The sequence below is a fragment of the Condylura cristata genome, unplaced genomic scaffold, assembly GCF_000260355.1.
Source record: "Condylura cristata isolate star-nosed mole 26May11 unplaced genomic scaffold, ConCri1.0 scaffold00020, whole genome shotgun sequence".
Lineage (NCBI taxonomy): Eukaryota > Metazoa > Chordata > Mammalia > Eulipotyphla > Talpidae > Condylura > Condylura cristata.
In genome coordinates, this window is record NW_004567121.1 from 362,833 (window position 1) to 381,341 (window position 18,509).

At 47.8% G+C, this 18,509-nt stretch overlaps 1 protein-coding gene across 4 annotated transcripts in view; it reads left to right on the forward strand.

Annotated features, from left to right (window-relative positions):
- The first annotated feature begins 8,089 nt into the window (after positions 1-8,089).
- The window catches only part of PAX8 (paired box 8), a 54,846-nt gene continuing 44,426 nt past the window's right edge, over positions 8,090-18,509 (forward strand). For 3 of the 4 annotated variants that reach the window (XM_012727383.1, XM_012727384.1, XM_012727385.1), the window contains exon 1: positions 8,536-8,619. In XM_012727383.1, the coding sequence (XP_012582837.1) occupies positions 8,595-8,619 (25 nt within the window). In that variant the 5' untranslated portion in view covers positions 8,536-8,594. Of the gene's footprint in view, positions 8,178-8,511; positions 8,620-18,509 lie in introns of those variants that run through there. The other variant, XM_004686095.2, reaches the window with a different exon arrangement.

Below are 18,509 nucleotides of genomic sequence, written 5' to 3' on the forward strand. Positions count from 1 at the left end.
CTCTAATCTTGTGCTCAACCCAGCCCAATCACAGCACAGCATACCTCCCTGAAAGAACCTCATAGTGTCTTCCACAGAACAGGAACCTTGTTGTTGGGTCCTAACAGAGTATGATTAGCCCCTAGTAGATGTTCAACCCATATTTGTACAACTGAAAACAGAAAAAAGGAGGGATGGTAGAGAGAGGAAGTAAGACAAGAGGGAAGAAAGTGCACAAGAGAAAGAGGAAGGGTTCACCTGGTGAGCTAACTCTGACATTAATTCATCTTCATAATTGCTTAAAATTCATCATCCCTCACATTTCTCCATTTCTTAACAGTTTATAAGTCACTTTCACACCACCGTCCTGACAGGATGTGAATATTATATGCATTTTTTTCCTACTAAGTGTGAGGAGCTTAAAAATCAGAGTGGGTGAGTGACTTTTACAAGGTCACACAGTACAGGGCATCACAAGCTTCCCCTGACTTTGAGGTCACAAGTCCTCAGACTCTGGAATGGAGAGGTCAAGTCCCAAACACGGACACCGACTCTCCCATAAATAGTGAAAGAAGATAACACTGAATTGAGTCCCCTAATTCACACTGTAAAGATAGCCGGGGATCTCAGGGGGCAGAGGTGCACACTCTTATTTATTCCCTGGTGGTTCTAGGCAATCAAGAGAGCACTAGGGATGAACAGAACTTCCCTAGAGTAATGCTTGCACAGTGGCAATGACTCTAGACTGGGAAACCTCACAGGCACCACCTTCTTACTCTGTCTAAATTGCTTGCTTCGCTCTCTGAGGTATTTGAGAGCAACCAAAAGAGAAGACAAGGCTGTGGGAAACCAGGAATCTCTGCCTCTCTTAAAGCTGCCCATCCTCTGCTGACACAATTCCATTTCTCATTTCCAATATCTGCAGAAAAATATTCACACATCACAATATTTCATGTAGAACAATTGTGGTATGAAAGAAGATGAGCTATGCATAGCATCTAAGGGGACAGCTATTTAGACCATCTTACATGCACATATGGGGCTAAGGTGAAGGAAGTCTTCAGAGTGCCATCTGACAGGGAAAGATAGTCAAGACATTGCTAAGTGAATAAAAGCCACCTGCAGAGCAAGCCTTCCACCCCAGGGCTACTAAGTATGGGAAGGTTTACTCCAACACAAAGGTCAGAGTTGCCGCTCACTGGCAGAGGTATGACTAGAAAAGATTTGAAAGGGTGAATAGCAAATATCACAGGGCTGCCTTCAGTGAAGGACTAGAGGAAGAGAGTCATTTAACTAGACTGTTTGAATTACTTATGATCTATTGTATGTATAAGCTAGAATTTTATTAATTGAAAGAAAAACTAAGAAGACGCTGGCTTCTCTATGAATCAGAAAGTAGTTGTTAGTCAGACATAGCCGCTGTGAAGCTGAGGCTGGATCCACCGGCCTTCCCAGGAACAATGGTTTTCTGGAGCCTGAACTTCTGGACTTCTGGAGCCCCTGGAAGTCTCTGCGAGGAGAGATCTTAGGTCAGAGAACCCACAGATGCTTCAGATAGCAGAAGCAGTTCATCCATGAGGGGGCGCCCTAGAGGAGTGAGTGCCCACCCAGAGAGGGCTTGGAGGGGGGGCCTGGGTACCTCCCGCTCCCTGGCTCTCAGGAACCAGCAAGTTCAGCCCTTCTGGTTTTCAGTCCCCTCACCCCATCGCCACTTTGAACTTCTCAAGTCCCCACCATCCCAGTCAGCTGACAGCAACAATACCCCCAAATCTGTAAGTAATGCTTCTTGATTATCTGCATTGCTAGTTTTACTAACACTCATTGAGCACCACTGTGCCACAGGCACTTTGACTTAATCATTACATGTAATACACAAGACGTGCTCGTCTGACTTCTAGGGCTCAGAAACTTTGTCTCTGAGAAGTTGGGTGATTGGCCCAAGATCACACAGCAACCCAGAAGCAGGCCAGATTCCCAGGCCTACAGCAAGCGACTTCTTCCGTATGTCTGCATGACAGAAGGGCCCAGGGTGCAAGTGAGGAAAGATTCTGCCCCAGGTCTCCGAGCTCTCCCCACCAGAGTGAGTCTGAAAGGGGTGATTCTGTTTGGAAAAGCCAAGTCACAGAGCAGACTGGATCCTAGTCTGAAAAGTGACAGAGGATGTGAATGTAGCAGACAGAAGCCATCAGGGCCGAGCGCACTTCATGAGGTTGGAGGGGAGGCATTTAGGACAAAGGTAAGGAAATGCTACCCTAGGCAAAGACGATAGGCCTAAAAATGGAACTTTGAAGCCAAGTTTAAAGAAATATACAGGTTGAAAGCTGGAGGAGCTGATGTAAAACATGGTGACTATAGTTGATAGCAGTGCTTTATGGAACTGTAATTGGCTAAGAAGGTAGAATTTAAATCTTCCCCCCACCCCACACACAAATATATGAGAGGAAATAACATGTTAGCTAACTAAGAGGGAATCCTTTCACAACATATCAAGTCACCATTGTGTACACCTTAAGTGTCTTAACAATTTGTTTATCAATTACATCTCAACAAGCTGTGAAGACAAAGAAAAATATATAGATGGATGATTCACTGATGCTTGTCACAAATGGGTGCTTTGCCAAGCACTCAGGGAATTCGGTTAGGGGGAGGTGGACCTCTCTGTGACCCCAACCTTTGACTTTCTTTTCAGTCTTTCATTTACCTGGCCTTCCCAAGGTCTAGGAAGCATAAGTCTCATTACTCAGGGTCAAGCTTCCTCCCAGTAGGTCACTGGTGGTTCCAGAAACTTGCAGAGTGGTTTTCTACTTTACTTTCTAATTTATTCCAATAGCTTCTTCACAGCTATTACCCTGCCCCTGCACTAATAACATAGTGAGGGTGGTGGAGAGAGTGCTGGCTCAGCTCAGGTAGCAAAGGAGCCTGGGTTTAGATCCTGGCTCCACTGCTCAGCACCAGGAGGAAACCAGAGAAATCTTGAGGCCTCAGTACCTCCAAACCCCACTTCATTGAGTGTTGTGGAACATAACTGGGGGTATCGGTAAGCACCTCAACAGCTTCTGGCTCTTACAGCAGTGGTAGTTCTGAGTGGAAGCAATGTCATACCTGGCACACCTCATGGCATGTCTGTCCTCATATGGGGCTGTAAAGCAACAAAGATGGCCACATTGCTGGGGTACTGGAAAATGGGGAGCCAAAGTATAGGAAAGTGCAGAGAAAATGAAAGATCTGGAGATGTTTTGAGGGTCTTGAGGCAAGTGAGACCCATACATTTGTGGCAAAGCTCCCATGACCACTTGACCCAGGAGGCCAGAAGCTTCCCAGAGGAGAGGAGGAATAGACTGGGGCAAAAGGCAACTTAGATGTCCTGGTTCTTTGCCCCTCTCCCTGCCCCAGCCAGCAGTGTCTCTGGGCCTTTCAGCAGAGTGCCGGGCACTGCCTGGCTTTGAGGTAAGCCTGCTCTGTTCCGAGGTTTGTGGGAGCAGCAGGAACCTTTGGTGTTCTGAGGCCACAGAGAACAAAGCCAGCCCTGAGTCTGCCCCTGAGCCTGGTTTTTTCCTTGTCACCTTCCCAAGAACAGCTGTCAGGAAGACAGCCTTGTCCAGTGTCCTGGCGCTGGCCTGAGAGGATTCCTGTGCCCTGACTCCTGCTGCAAAGGGTTGGACATAGGCACTTGGCCGAGGGGATAGCATTCCTGCTGCGTGAGCTGCTCTCCTCTCTGGTAGCAGGAAAGTTTCCTGGCCTTGGAGGTCCGACCTCACCCTGACCACTCCCTGGGTTCCAGAACTTTCCTTGCTGGCAGCAGGAGGTGGGTACTGGGGAGTGGGAGGAACTGGGCTGGGCTGAGTAGAATTTTCAACACTCAAGGCCAGACCTGAGTCACTAGTGTTTATTTAGATACTGAGTCAGCCACCTACCAGCTGAGAAAGTTTGGACATGTTACCTTCCCAGAGGCTTGGTGTTCTCACCTACAAAATGGGTTGCGAAAGGGCCTGGTTGATGACTGTAACTTTTTAAAAACTATTAAAACTGAGGGGGAAATTGCCTGCTATTTTCTAGATATGGCTCCTGTCCCCTTCCTTTCTGCCTCTCCCATGAGGGCCTTCCTTACTCAGCCCTAAATTTACCAGGTTCTTCTCAACAGCCCAGATAGCAGCCAAGAAGGGGCTGGGAAGTGGGCAAAGACTTCAAGAGACAGGTGCCCACAGCACACCTCCAACCCCAAACCAACTGGAAAAATGCCACCAGTGGCTTTTTCCAAACTGCTTTTCACAACCTGTGTCCCTTTTCCTTTCACCTGCCAGGACCTGTATTTCTATTTCTGTGTTTTGAAAGCCTGGGGGGTAGAGGTGGAGCTGGGATAATTAATGATTGATTCCCTGGCCCAGCCGCCAGGAGGCCGCAGGGTAAGCTGTTGGCCATTTCCTGAGGTGTGGACACAGGGTAGAAATGTGGCTATGTCCCCTATTGGGCAAGTGTGTACGGAGAAAAGGTAAAGCAAAAAACCACCAGTCTCCTGTGAACAGGTGAAGTCCGGCAGGCTGGAAGCTCTGCCCTGGTACTGGTGCGCCCCTTCTGGCATTGGTTCTGCACCCCTCTTTTTGGGTCAAAGACAATAAATTTGTCCCCTCACAGACACCCCTGCCCCCACAACAACCGCCACACCCACCCTAAAGCCATAGCTGGTGCTCCTTGGCTTTTTCTATACAACAGCTCACCTGTCCATCACCCAAAGCTCAGATGGCTGCTTGAAAATCTCACAGGGCTTTGGGAAAAGATTAAAGGAACCGACTTCTACAGCAAAATTTTAGAGGAGTTTTAACTCTGCCCTCTTGGAAGTATTTCTCCTGCCTTTGTTGTCTAATAATAATTAACTTTTGTACTGAGCTGTAGTTTTCAAAGGGCTTTCACATTCATAATTCCATTCATCCTCTCAACAAAGCAGGGAGGCAGGTCTTACCCTCCCCCTCCCCACCTGCACCCACCTCCCACAGAAGAGGAAACTGAGGCTCAGAGAAAGGAAATGGCCCTCTTTCACATTGCCTTCCAACTTAAAGTAAAGAGCTGCTGTTTTCTTCCCAAAGGGCACATTTTAGTCCTAGGAATTGTTTGCCATAGCAAGTAAGCACAGAGGGTTTAGGAATGGGGGGGGGGGGAGGAGGGAGGGATTTCCTCCCTAGGCTGGCTTCTGGGTAATCTGCACAGAAAAAGCTGAGGCTTCATGTCAAAGTAGAGGAAGTGATCCCAGATTTCCTCTCCTGGGGTGCCAGGGGTGAGAAGGAAAGGCCCCTGAACCGTGCTAGAGTTCAGGGGGTCAATTAGCCTGAACTGAAGGTGATACGATTCCACTCACACAGTGAAACACTGGCCCTAGTGGTCAGCTTATATGCTGAGCTGCTTTCAAAAGACCCCAAACTTTCCTTTCTGGCAATCAGCAAAGATGACCGACTCACACTGGTTGGCCCAGGACAGTTTAGTTTTGGCTCTGAAAACCCCATGTCTAATGAATGTTCTAGGTCTCATCCCTGGCACACTCAGCTCAGCTCAGTGGATTTCAGCTAAATCTTGGAAAGAAAGAGCATCTTTTGAAGGCTCAGCAGATCAACTTATAATTAAAACATCACAGAATACTTACTAGAGCTGGCAACTACCTAGAATGTATGTTCAACGCTTTCAAAGTTAAACCTGGAAATATTTCTACAAACAAATACTCCAGTCGATGGCCAGATCAGCCATAGTTTTAAGGGCAAACCAGAGTTACTTTCCCTTGTCTATTTGACATCTAAATAAATTTTCTAAGAGAAAAGCTGAGTTTTTTTTTTTTAATTTAATGAGTTTAACAAGTTACTAGCTGATCATCTCACCTCAAAGCTGAAAAGATTTGGAGAAGTTTCCTTTGGGGAAGTGTATTCTAAATTTCCCAGTGACCTAAGTCTTTTTTGCTGTGATGCTAAATTTATTTTAAAATGTTAAGCAACATCTTAGTTCATGCTTAACTAAAAGTTTGGATTTTTTTAATTTAGTATAAGAAAAAGTTGTGATAAAAGACATTATTTCAACCTGTTCATTTTGCAGAGGGGGAGACTGATTAGAAAGAGAATGAGTTGGGGTACTGGTTAGTAGCCTACTAGGAACCCAGCCTGATTTCCAAAGTGACTAGGCAACAGGCCTGAGGCCTCTGTTTATTTGTGACTGGAGCTAACTGCCTTCTCACTGTGCTCTGCCTTTAGGAGTTCTGCTCCAATCATGGGACTATGCCTTGTGCATCTGGGAAAGAAGTGAAATCAAAATGTGTTGAGTGTGGTTTTGCCCTTTAAGTTTTCATATTAAAATGACTTTCTTAAATGACCTCACTAATGGAATGGGCATGTTTTGACAACTTGCCAGTTTATTTTTTCCCTTGTGAGAACTTTTGCCAAAAATGAAGAGGGTGAAGGGGATTGTTTTTTTCTGAGCTAAGCAGGGGAAATAGGCAAGAATGGGTGCAGTGAGTTTCCATGGTTACTGCTACTTCTCAGCACCTCAGCTTGGGTAAACCCTCTGAGGTGTTCAGAACTGCTTGAAGCACGGTTCACCAGGCTCACCCAGGGCAGAGTGCAGGGCCGGAGTCTCTGCCATGCCCTTCTCACGCCAGGCTGTTCCACAGCAGCAGGGCTTGAGCTACTGGGGATTGGTAGGAGATACTCCAGGGGCACTGCCAGTCACTGCCTCCAGGGGTTTTGACAAGAGAAGTGAAATATCTGGACATTTGGAAACCACAGATCATCTTAAATAAAGACATTGGAGAAACGTTCAAAGCAATAAAGCACCTATTATTTTGATTTAGCGATATTTATAAATCTGGAAGATTCACTTAGGGACACTCGTGTTCTCTTTCTTTTCACAAAATGATTAATTTCTGCTCTTGAGGAATGAGAAAGTCTGGATGGGAGGAGGAAGTGAATTTGCATGAAAGGTTAAACTTTTTTAATTAAGAAAAACTGTGTTTTCACACACAGATGTGTACACATGTGTGCACACACACCCTCCTGAGTAGCCCATTTCTTTGCCCACCTGTCACCCAAGCACCATGCATGCTAATCTCGGTGCTCCGGAACAGCCCCTCCAGCTGGCCCAGCCCCTCTAGGTCAGGGGATATGGCTGGTCTCTCAGCTATCACCCTGAATCCAGACAGATTGGGGGAGCATCCAGGCTATGCCCCAAGAGCCTGCAGGTGCTTCAGGACATTCGTTCCAATTCCTCTTCCCCAATGGAAAAGATGCCCAGTGAGGAAAGAAAGGCAGCCTTATCACCACTAAGGTCTGTTCGGTCCCCTGCCTGGCTGTACCCACCACTCAACCCTGCTTCTTTCCAAGGCCTTTCCTCACAGAGGTGAAAGCTAGGTCCTGGCTTTGTCAGTCTGCTGAACTCGTCCCCCCAAGTTCAACATCTTCAAAGAACAAGAAAGAGGTCTGAAGGCTGTGTGTGTGTGTGTGTGTGTGAGTGAGTGAAGGGAGAGAGAGGTCCTCTTGAAATAGGCTATGTGACCATTTACATTAACTTACAGATATGAGGGTGTGGATCCTGCCTGGGCTGTATGGAGAAAATGGGCTTTTAGGGCTCTGCCCTGGTAAAAGTCCAGACCAGTGGTGAGAGGCTAGGGCCGTCTTGCCTCTGGCCCTGGGAACAGGCTTCTACCATAATGAATGAGGAATATAAAAAACAAGTTCTCTCCTATGAAAAAATAGGCTTCCCTGCCCCAAAGCAGTGCAGAGGTTAGAGGAGGCAAGGAGTCACAGGGCCACACTATCCCTCACCTTTGCTGGGCAGTGATCCCAGGAGAACCCAGATACCCGCCTCCTCAGGCCTTGAGGCCTCTATCTCCCACTCCTCCAATATTTCCAGGCCTGCTGAGTTAGGGCTCAGCTGCCTTCCTCGCTGTTCTCCGCTGGAAACAGAAGCTCCAGCGAATGTTTCTAACTCCTGAGTCCACTCAGCCATGTCCCCCTTGCAAAATCCTCCCCTTCCCGCACCCCCCTGCACCCAGCCAGCCAATCGGCAGCCTGCGAGCCTCTCCAGACCCATCTCTCAGGGCCCTGGCGGGATAAAACCAGTCGGCAATGCCTTGGATGGGAACAAACTTCAGAACCAGGAGAGACGCTCTGTCCAGGGTGCAATCTCAGGCCGACCCGGGCAGTGAGGGCCTGTGGCCAATAGGCCAGGTATGCTACCCAGGGGTGACTGAAAGCTGACATCGGGAGTGGGGTGATTCGGAAGGGGGAGAAGGTCCCGACAGCCTAGCAGCTTGTTCCCTCCCAAGTTAAACTGGATAGGGCTGGAGCCGGAGTTTGGGGCTTCCTTAGCGCACCCCCAATCCTGGGATCCTCCACACAGACGTATTTTAGTTAGGCCAGGCTAAGGTTACACACATTTCTCCTAAAAATCTTCTGACCCCTGCCAGGCAATGAGAACCCATAGAACAGGGCCCCGGGGAAGAGAAGAGGTATCTAAGGCCGCAGATTTGAATCTCATGCCCCTTTCCCTGGGTCCCTGCAGGGCAAAGGCTTGGCGAAGGGCGAGGCGGGGACCTGCCTGAGGAAGCCCTGAGCCCTCAGCGGGCTGCGTGCGACTCCCTGGCGATGCCTCACAACTCCATCAGATCCGGTAAGGACGCGGCGTGGCCAGGACCCCCGAGCCCCCGCGTCCCCGTGCGTCCGTGCGCGCGCTCGGGTCGGTGGGGCTAGAGAGCCTACGCTCCGGGCTCGCGGGACCCACCTGCGTGGGGAAGCAGCTGGGGGCGCCTCGGGCCTGGCAGTCCGCTGAGGCCGCCTAGCTGCTCTCCGGCACTGTGGTCCCATGGTCCCGCGGAGCCGCCCTCCGCAGACCTCGATTTCTACGGACTACACAGGGCGGTGAGGAGCTTTCCGTGGGGGGTCAGAAGGGTGTCCCTTGCTCTCCACCCGCGTCTCGTATGGCCTAGTGGAGGGGGCACCCTGCTCGCTCGCAGGCCTAGCGCCGCTCGGGTGCTGGACTTGCGCTTCCCCTGCCCCCACCTCTTAGCCCTCGTTCCTGGGGCGCGCAGCAGTCCTAGCCTGCGGGTAGAATCCTGAGCCCCGAGCACTTCTTTAGTCTATAGGAAAGGAGCCGGTGGCCTGGGGCCCGGGGGCCTTGCGTGAGTGCACTCGGACCTTCCTTGCGGGGCACGGGACAGATGGGAGCTGCGCGCGGGACGTCTGGCCTTCGAAAACTGTGCTGCCCGAGAGGCCAAACCCCTCTCCCCACCGGTGCCGGGGGCCCGGGCCCCGGGCCTTCAAAGCGCTTGGGGTCTTTCGCGGCGGCACTGGCTTTCCTCAAGCTAAGGGGCTCTATGCCGGGAAGGAGTCCCAGGGTCGGGGCCGATCGGCGTGACTGGCACCGGCGCCCTGGCGCGCAGCAAGTGTGGTCAGCGGCTCTGGCGCGGCCGGCCCCGCAGTGATGGATGGAAGCGGGCAGGCTGCGGGGAAGGCGATTTATGGGGCCAGGGCGCAGCACTATCGATTGGGCCTGCGAAGTGAGAGGAAATCAATATTTCAGATGAATTCTCCGCGAATATGAAGTCCCGCTCGGCAAACGGGACATTTGTTATAATAAAGAGGGTCGGGTGGCGCGCGGCGCAAGGCTGAGATCTCTATTTAGCGGAGAGTGCAGGAGCCTAAGCTTAGCCGCGTCTCTGGTCCTGCGGCCGCGGCTCCGGAGGGTGGAGGAACCCCCTGGGGCGCCGGATGGTTTCTTATTCCGGTTAGTTCTGGAGCTGGAGATCCAGTCCCCAACAAGCTCCCTCCCCACCCTGTTCCCAGTTCCCGGTGGGAGTGGGCCACCGCCATCCCCGCGGCCGGGTGCCGGCACTCGGAGGGGCTCGGAGTAGAGGCGGCGGCCCTGTCGGGGCACCACGCGGTAGGCGAGCCTGGGGACGGAGCGGAGCTGCCTGACACCCCTTACTCTGCAGCGCCCGGACGCCACACTTGTTCCTTGGTCACTTTCTGAGGCTAGAGGGAGATTTAAGAGCCTTAGTCTTTAGCCAAATGCGAGTGCGTTAGACTTCGCCGGGCCTCTAAATCCGGACGGTCTCCAAATCTGGAGGGTCTCTCCAAGGCTGAGCTACCCTGGTGCCGGATGCCTCATCGCCCTGGCTCCGACCGCTTTTGCTCTGTTCCGGGTTTGGATGGGGTCCCCAAATCTGGACTTTCTCCTGGCCTTCTGTTAGTGGTACGAATGGGTGCTCTTGGACCTCAAATTTACCCTGCTGGACGAGAGCCTTTCCCTCTGTCGCTGCTCCAGAGATCATACGCTGTCACGGTCCCTCGGGTTGGTTTGATTCTGTTTTAAACACTTATTTTCAATCTAGAAGCACTCATTAGAGTTAATGGGAATAAAGGAGGAAAGGAAAAAAGATGCAATTTATTATTTACTTTCTTTCTAATCAGGGTCAAACCACTTACCCATTTCCTTAGGTGAATGTCTCGCCCTTCGGTTTGGGGAGGAAGTCTTTTACAAACAACGTTCAGTCTGCTCAGAGGTCTTTTATTTCTTTCTGTCTAGGAAAAGCAAGGGGTCTTCTTCTCGCCTCCCCTAAAATAAAGAAATAACGTTAGAAGGAAGGATGAAGCTTGCTCTTTTAGTTTAATGTTAAAACAGAAGAAATTTTCCCAAACATAACTCAAAAGACTCAAGAATGTTCCTTTCTCTTTTTTCAGTCCTCTCTCTGCAAACCTGAGCTAGAGACCTTTTTTTTTTCCATCTTTCTGATCAGTTTACCTGATATGGCTGTATGTGTGTTTAGAGTTGAATTCATAAAGGGATCCTGTTTGTATAAGTACTTTCCTCTCTGGTTGTGGCAGCTTCTCTTTCCTTCCCAGCTACATTCCTGGGTTCTGCTTTACCCCGTTAAGTTTTCTCTGGAGCAGAAACGGGGGGCTCAGGCTGCCACCGGGTTTTTCGTGAGAGCGAGGCTAACACACCATTTGCAGTAATCAGAGGTGCAAGGAAAAAGTTTAGTGTGCAGCCTCTGAGTCTCACCCTTAGCTCATTCTGGACTAATCTTGCTTTGCAGTGAGATCTTAATATTTTTTGTCTTGCAACTTTATTCTTATAAAGGGACCTTGAGAGAAAATATTGAATTATTCAGATATGCTCTGGTCAACCACAGATTAAACTTTTTGTGAAATTCACCAGGAATTTTGTAGCATCAGGGAACAAAGATTGTCTAAAGCAAAACATTGTTTAACTATTTAAAGATGCACGAGAAAGGAACACAGAATAAATATAAAAATACAAACACTACTCTATCGAGGAAAAGGGTTTAGTAAAAGCAAGCAGGTTGTCATTAAAACTTCCATACAATAACTTCCCTCTCCTGAAAATAGGTATTTCAAGTGGTAAAATGAGATCACATCACAGAGGAAGGACCCGGTGTCTAACTTCCCAGATCTGTCTGAGGTGGAAACCCTCGTCCCTTCTTTTGGTCTTAGAAAGAGCAAAGGGGCCTGATGTATTTGGGAGGGTCTATTTCGTCCCCTGGTTTCTTGCGTAGGTTGAAAACAAGGTCTTCTGGGAATGGGAAACAGTCTTGAAGCACATAAAGAGGTATTGGGGTCCCTCAATTCATCTTTGTTTCAGGATGGTCCGTCCTCCCACCCTCCTCAATGCAAGTTAATTAGGAGATAATTTAGCTACCTTGTGAATTAGTTTTAAGATAAGTATCTTTTCAAGCTTTGTCACTTTAATTGCCCCACTGATTGATAAGAAGTAATTATTTCTAATTGACACTTTTTTTGATGTCTATTGGAGGCATTTATTTGGGACTTTTTGGGGTGGAAAGAAAGTTAATTAATTTTATCAGACGATACCCAAAAGAACTCTGCCTAATTTTTCTGAAGAGGACAAAAGGGTTGAGGGGGAAAATCACTCAAATATCAATCTCATAGAGTTTTACTTATTAAAAGATATTTTCGTTCAAAGGAAAACACCTACTAATGCGAAAATATGTCAAAATTTTCTTCTTAGGGGGTCGAAGCTCTAATTTTAATGAGCTACATGTTTTATGGTTATATATTTTCCCATGGATATACTCACAGGCCTTTTATATGCCAATTTCATTTTGGAGTAGGTTACTCTGCTTTGTAATTAATTGTTTGTGAAAAGTGACATCAATAGAATTCAGTATGTTCAGGGAAAAAAGGGCATCCTTTTTGTAAGAGCTAATTGCAAGAAAGATTTACAAATAGTCATTTTGTTCTATAATTATTGATAGAGTTGGGTATAAAGGTGAAACTTTACTTACAGTGACATGCCTTTTCATACCTAAACCTTAGAGTCAACAGTTTAATCATTCACATCCTCCAGAATAATTTACTGTGAAAGAGAAAGACGGGAAAGAATAGAGAAGGAAGAGGAAGACGCTGAAAGAAGGCAAGGGGGGGAGGGGTGGAGAGAGGAGAAGAAGGTGGTTAGAGAAAATAAAAATGAAAGAACTTATTTCAGAACCAAGGTACCCAGGTACATGGAATGTTTGCCTGTCGAGTATAAGAAAATCATAATTCTACTTCAAAACACAGCCTTTCGGGCACGATCCTTACCATAGCTACTCAGCAGTCCCTAAACACTGCTGGAAAATGCACATTTTTCTATTCATAGAAAGAGGCTGGATCTTCGGAACCAGCCGGTTTGGATTGTGAGTAAGTATAAAGTCTTGATTTGGCGTCCATGAAAAGGAAAGAGGGATTATGCTTTGTGTCCGGGTCCATAAAGAGATTTGATGTTTATTTTTATTATTAAAACCCCTGTGATCCGTATCCATGGCTGTGCACTCACAATCTTTGCAGATAGACTTGTGACTCGTTGACATAGGAAAACATTCCCACATTAACCCAAAGCAGGGATACACTGGCTCACACTCCTGCATGTCTGAAATAAGAGTAACCCAATCAAAGAAGACGCGCCCCTGTCAGATTAATTTCAGCTGGTGCTTTTTTCAATCATTTATGTCTAAAATCGTTTCTGCATTTAATGATGTTTCTCCCAGATTACGTGGAGCCGCAAGAATGAGGAAACATTTTAAATGAAAAAGGAATTTAAGACATAAAAACAGCAGATAATATCGCATACCAACCTCACTATTAGTAAAACTGAAAAAAAATATATAAATAATGCAAAAAAAAAATCAGCAAGGGAGAGTTTAGTAATGGAAAATTCCCCTGCAATTAAATGAAACAGTAATTTAGTGGAGATATGCCTGAATGAATTAGCATTTATTAATTGGTTCACATAAAAACAATTTGTGTGGTGTGTCTGTGTGTGTTTGGAAAGGAATTTGTACAAGATTATATTTTCCATAGGAAAAGTTTCTCAAATGTTCGGATCGAATTATATAGTTTTAAATTCTCTTCTGCGAAAAACTCCAGTTCTCTCACTCGTGAATTTCACTTCCACACGAAAAGGATAGGAGCAAAAGAATGATGTGGTCTCCTGTTTTCTTGGGACATTTCTAAGCATGAAGCCAGTTGGGGACAAGCTGGCAGAGTCCGCTGTGCGTAGGAACGTTCAAACGTGCTCCAGAGTGGACTCTCAGGAGGCCAACCTCCTCTGGGACACTACCCAGGGCAGCAAAGGACACTGCTCTGTGGCCCTGCCCCACCCCCTCCACCTGCTCCTCACAGAACCTGCCCCAGCATTTTCGCCAGCTCAGGCAGGAACTCAGTTTGTAATCTCAGGAGAAGCTTGCTAGGGTTGACTGGTGCATGGATGTGTTTACTTTCTCTCGCCACAGTTGGTCTGTCTTCAGTTCTAAGCATTTTAAAGCTGCTCTATTTATCAGCCCAAGCAGTGCTGGGTTCTCAGTTGTACTGAGAAAGCTTTGAGTTCTGTAGCTTTGAGTACACAAGAAACCAAAAGATAAACGCAAGAATTTTGTTGAAGAAAAAATTTTCAAAGGAACCAGAGAAATGCACCTTCATTCAAGACTGCAGTTTGCTTTTGTTTGAGTGGCAATTTGGGGAGAGACTGAGTCACAGTCCCCACTGGCCCCCTACTCCATTCTAATACAGAACTCATGGATGCAAAACATGTTTACAAAAGGGGAGAATGCATCCCCACTTGCAGCCTTTCTGCCATGCTTAGGAACATCCTCGGTGTGGTTCTTTGGGGGATTCTGACTGAGCCACCTTCGCCAGAACTGTTAGGAGAGGGAACTAAAATACTTTCTTCCCAGGACATGTGAACAGCAGTATCTTCCAGCAGAGGTTCCAGATTTTTCTCCTGGAGGAAAGAATACTGAGAACAACAATCCAGGTGTTTCCTGGCTCTTGAAAATTCTCTCTCAGCCAACCCCAGTACATCCAACCCAGATCACTGACCTGGGAGGAAGCTTCTGGTCAACAGTAGGTTGGGTAGAAGCATCCAGTGTTCCTCATTTACAATCGTGGCACTGTTAAGTAGATCTTTGAGGATCTGTAGTCATTTCTCTAGTGTTAGAACTGACAAGTCTTTGGGTCCCTGAAGAATCTCCCAGATGCCTCCCTTGGCCAGGCAGGGACATGATGAACCAATGTCTCGTAAGATTCACAGACCAGAAAAATCTCCAGGGGGAGGATTCCATTTCAAACTTTCAATGCAGGTCACTGAGACTGGGCTTCATGTGGACTGGTTCCTCGGTTCAGAAATCGCCAGGGACAGGTGGGCCCAGCTCTGAGTCTATTTCTGAGGATGCTCTCACAGTCCTGGATGCCAGATAAGGTACCAAGTACCACCAAGGCTCAGCCCAGCCAGCCCACGGCCTCTCCAGCTCTGACACTTATGTGTCCACAAAAGAGAACTAATATCTAAGGGCTGGGCACACTCAGGCTCTCCGGGAGCCCTCAGAACATGGAGCTGTGATCATTCCCTTGGAGGACAGTGACAGGTATGGTTTTCTGCTGGGAGAGGACACACCCATGTTTCACTTAACTCTAGGACTCTACAGGAAGATCTTGTTATTAACATTTTTTACAGACTAGAAAGGAACGATGCTCAGGAACGAAGCTGATCTGACTACAGCTCTCCTTTCCACTATCCTACCCTGAAGTCCAACTCATCAAGACTGTTGTTGCACTAGATGGCTCATGCCTGCAGCTCCACTGGGAGCCTGGGCCAGAACCTTCCTTGGAAGGGTCTGTATCAATGGCGACAGGAGGTGCCTTCAGTCCATCAATTTGTTTTTCTCCAGCTCCATTAAAATAGTCCATGTCAAAAAAAAAAAAAAAGTTTAGGTCTCATCTTCCCATCTGTGAAATTGGAGAAGGTGTCTCTATTTGGAGATTCCTCCTAAAGGTCTCTGGAAGTGGTAAAGTAGCACAGCAAAGACAGAGGGGGCTTTCTTTAACACATCCCCCAAATCTGACATGTCTTTACTTACAGCCACCCAAAGCAATGAATCATAGCCAGCAGGAAACTTACTTCCTTGGTATCCCCAAACTGTGCACATGTGGCCTCCTGGCCTGGGCCTATTATAGTGACTATGAGTCAGTGTGTGTGTGATGGAACACTTAGGGTTACTAGGAAGGCCTGCCTACAAATTCAGGGGCCTCTCATCCCTGGGCATTGCTGGATGTCATTTCCCCAAGTTTAGCTTCATTCTCCATGCTTCTTCCTTGGAGTCCCTTAATTCTAATGTCTTCAGTTCTTACTGTGCAGGTTTCCCCGGAAATGGTTGCATTTTTCTAATGGCAACCGGCTTTGGTTTAAGCTAAGAGAGGGCTGGAGGAGGCAAAAAGTAATTTCTTCCCTCCTGTCTTACAACACTTTTCTCCCTTCCCCTGTCTTTAACCACAATGCTCATCAGTTTTGTCATTTGCATTTGTTCTCCTAAGTGGCCTTGGAGTGACCTGGGTAGTTAGTACTAATTAGCCCATCGGGACATATTGTCTCTGTCAGACCCACATGCAGAGAGGTCCAGGGAGCTGGTTGGGTGACACATCTAAGGAAGAAACAGCTTAATCTGCTGTCATCATGTGAGTTTGCACACACAATCTGCGTGTTGCATCTTGATTCTTCAGTTTTTCTAGGAAGGCGACAGACTTACTATTCCTCCAGCAAACACAGAGTAAGGGAAGTGTCAAGGGGCAAGGGATCTTGAAGGGACTATGAAGCCAGGGCCCTGTAACAGGTTTCCAATCTCCAAGACAGCAAGAAGGGGCCCATGGTGGCGGCATCACCCTTGACCAGACCTTGACACTCTCTCCCTGTGTGACCTCAGGCAAGTGAATTGTGTCTCTGAGCTTGAATTTCCTCATCTGTATAAACTGAGGATGTTGCAGGGCTTTCAGGAGGTACAAAAGGCAAAACCAGTCTCCTCACCTAGCACGTAACAGATACTCCAGATTTTTTTTGTGCTCCTGACAGTGGTCAGCTGGGAGGAGAGTCTCCAAAAAATCTCCAGAGCAGATTCCAGTCAATTATATGTCTTAATATTGCCTGTAAAACTCTCCAACTCATTTGAAACCAGCACTGAAACTTTGTTCCAGTTAAAAATTTTTTTAAAGGATTATTTATTATTTATGTATACAGAACTGGGGTACAGGCCAGAGGCACAGGGGCTGTGAGAAGATTCACCAGAGTTAGAGTGGGGAGCAGAACAGTCCTACTGAGGAAGTACAATGCTGAGGGGAGCAGCGGGCAGGTCAGGAGAGGTCTGCCTTGCCATGTAGGTCACCTCCAGGGTGGGGATTGAATTCATGCTGAAGTGGCTTTTAGCTTCTTAATGCTGTGCTTTAACCCTCTGTGCCACCAGGAAGGGCCCCCAGTTAAAATTTAAGTAAGATCTTTTAATATTCTTTGCAGACAAAATAAAAATCCATGGTCTGAGGATGTTGTGTTAATTCAAAGACTAGTGGGTATTGTCCTGGGGCCCCTGCGGCCACTATCAGCATTATCCCAGCCCCCTGTAAAACAGGATACTTTCTTTCATTTTACAAAAAACCCCAGCCTAGGGGGAAGCGTTTGGCTCATGATAGAAGGGGCTATCCATGGACTTTATCCTGGAATCCAGAACACTCTAAGGTTTTAGTAGAATTGGTATTAGAGGAAAGATGCACCAAAGCAAGCATGTAGCTAAGACAAGAAGATTTGTCTTGGGTATTTGTTCTTAATTAACACAGAACCATATGCATATTAAAAAATAATAAAAATCTACTAATCTTCTGTCTTTTTCTCCCTTCTCTCTCCCTCTACCCACCCCCCCCCCCAGCCTATATATTCTTTCTTTATGCAGTAATAATCGAGTTTGGCACACTAACAAACTGCAGCTGACATTTTAAAGTTTATGATTAGCTGAATCAAGTCACTGACTCCAATTCTGTTTTGCTTTTTCACTTTGACTTGGAAATCCTTGGCTACTAACAAAGTGGAAGTGGCAAGATTGGGGTGACCAGTTGACAAGTTCTGGGACGTCAGGCTGTGGCCTCAGGAGGGGAGCAAGGAAGAGGGAGGAGGCTGCGGGTTGGTCTCAGGCTAGGAGAGCTGCTGCCATGAAGCTGAGAGCCACTCCAACACGGGTCCGTGGTTGAATTCAATTTCATCCGCACTGGGGGACAGCCAGTCTCCACGTGCAGAAACTGCCTGCAAGGGGTATTTGCTGCCAGGGGAGTCAAGGTAAATGACAGGAGCTTCTCAGGACCGAGCTGGAGCCTTATCATTTCTTTGCAAGGGTCAGACTCTTGAACCAGGAGGGGAAACAATCAGATAAAACAACTTGGTGGCAGGACAAGAACTGACCAGCCCAGCTGATGGGAGCATCAGAGATCAATTATCTCCCAAACCCACCTCAGCACAACCACATTGTCACTTACTGCACATAAGCCTCAGCTGGCATTCTTGAGTCTGGTCAATTCCTGGAGCACTCATTGTTCCAGAAAGGCAGCATGTGAGTCTGTGTGGGCTTAGCCAGCCCGCTTCATGCTGGGGCTCCCAGTCAGTGCAGGACACTATTGCAGAGCCGCGGTGCAAACACTCCCAGTGCCTAAGCCCCAGGCCTCTCAGTTTTGCAGACTTTGTAAGACAACTCGCTCCATGCATCTCAGCTCCCTGACAGTGTGCCAAGGCCTGGGTCCCTCTGGCCTTGCTATTATGTGATGATGTGACAATGTCCCAAGCCAAGAAGAGCCTTGTGCCCAAGCCCTCCTTTCCTGCTAGCCAGAACGTTGTCAACACAGGGGTCCCTAACCAGGAGGGGCCTGCTCCAGATCTCGGGGCTCACGCTCCTGCAGTAGGACTTGCTCTGGAGAGTTCTGCCGCAGTGACACAGTAACTTTCCTAGTTGCTTTCTCATAGCTGCTCTCCTTGGGGCCTGGTGGGGTCCTACTAGCTGGAAGGTGTCCATCTCCCAGAGAGAGCTGAGGCCAGGAGGCACCGTGCCCCTCCTTACCCATGTTGCTCTGTCCAAGCTCCCTGGAAGTCACTCTCTGTACTACAGTGTAGACACAACTGTGCATAGCCTTCCATTGTTTGCAGGCCATATTGTGTGTGTTCATCAGTTGCCCCATGCA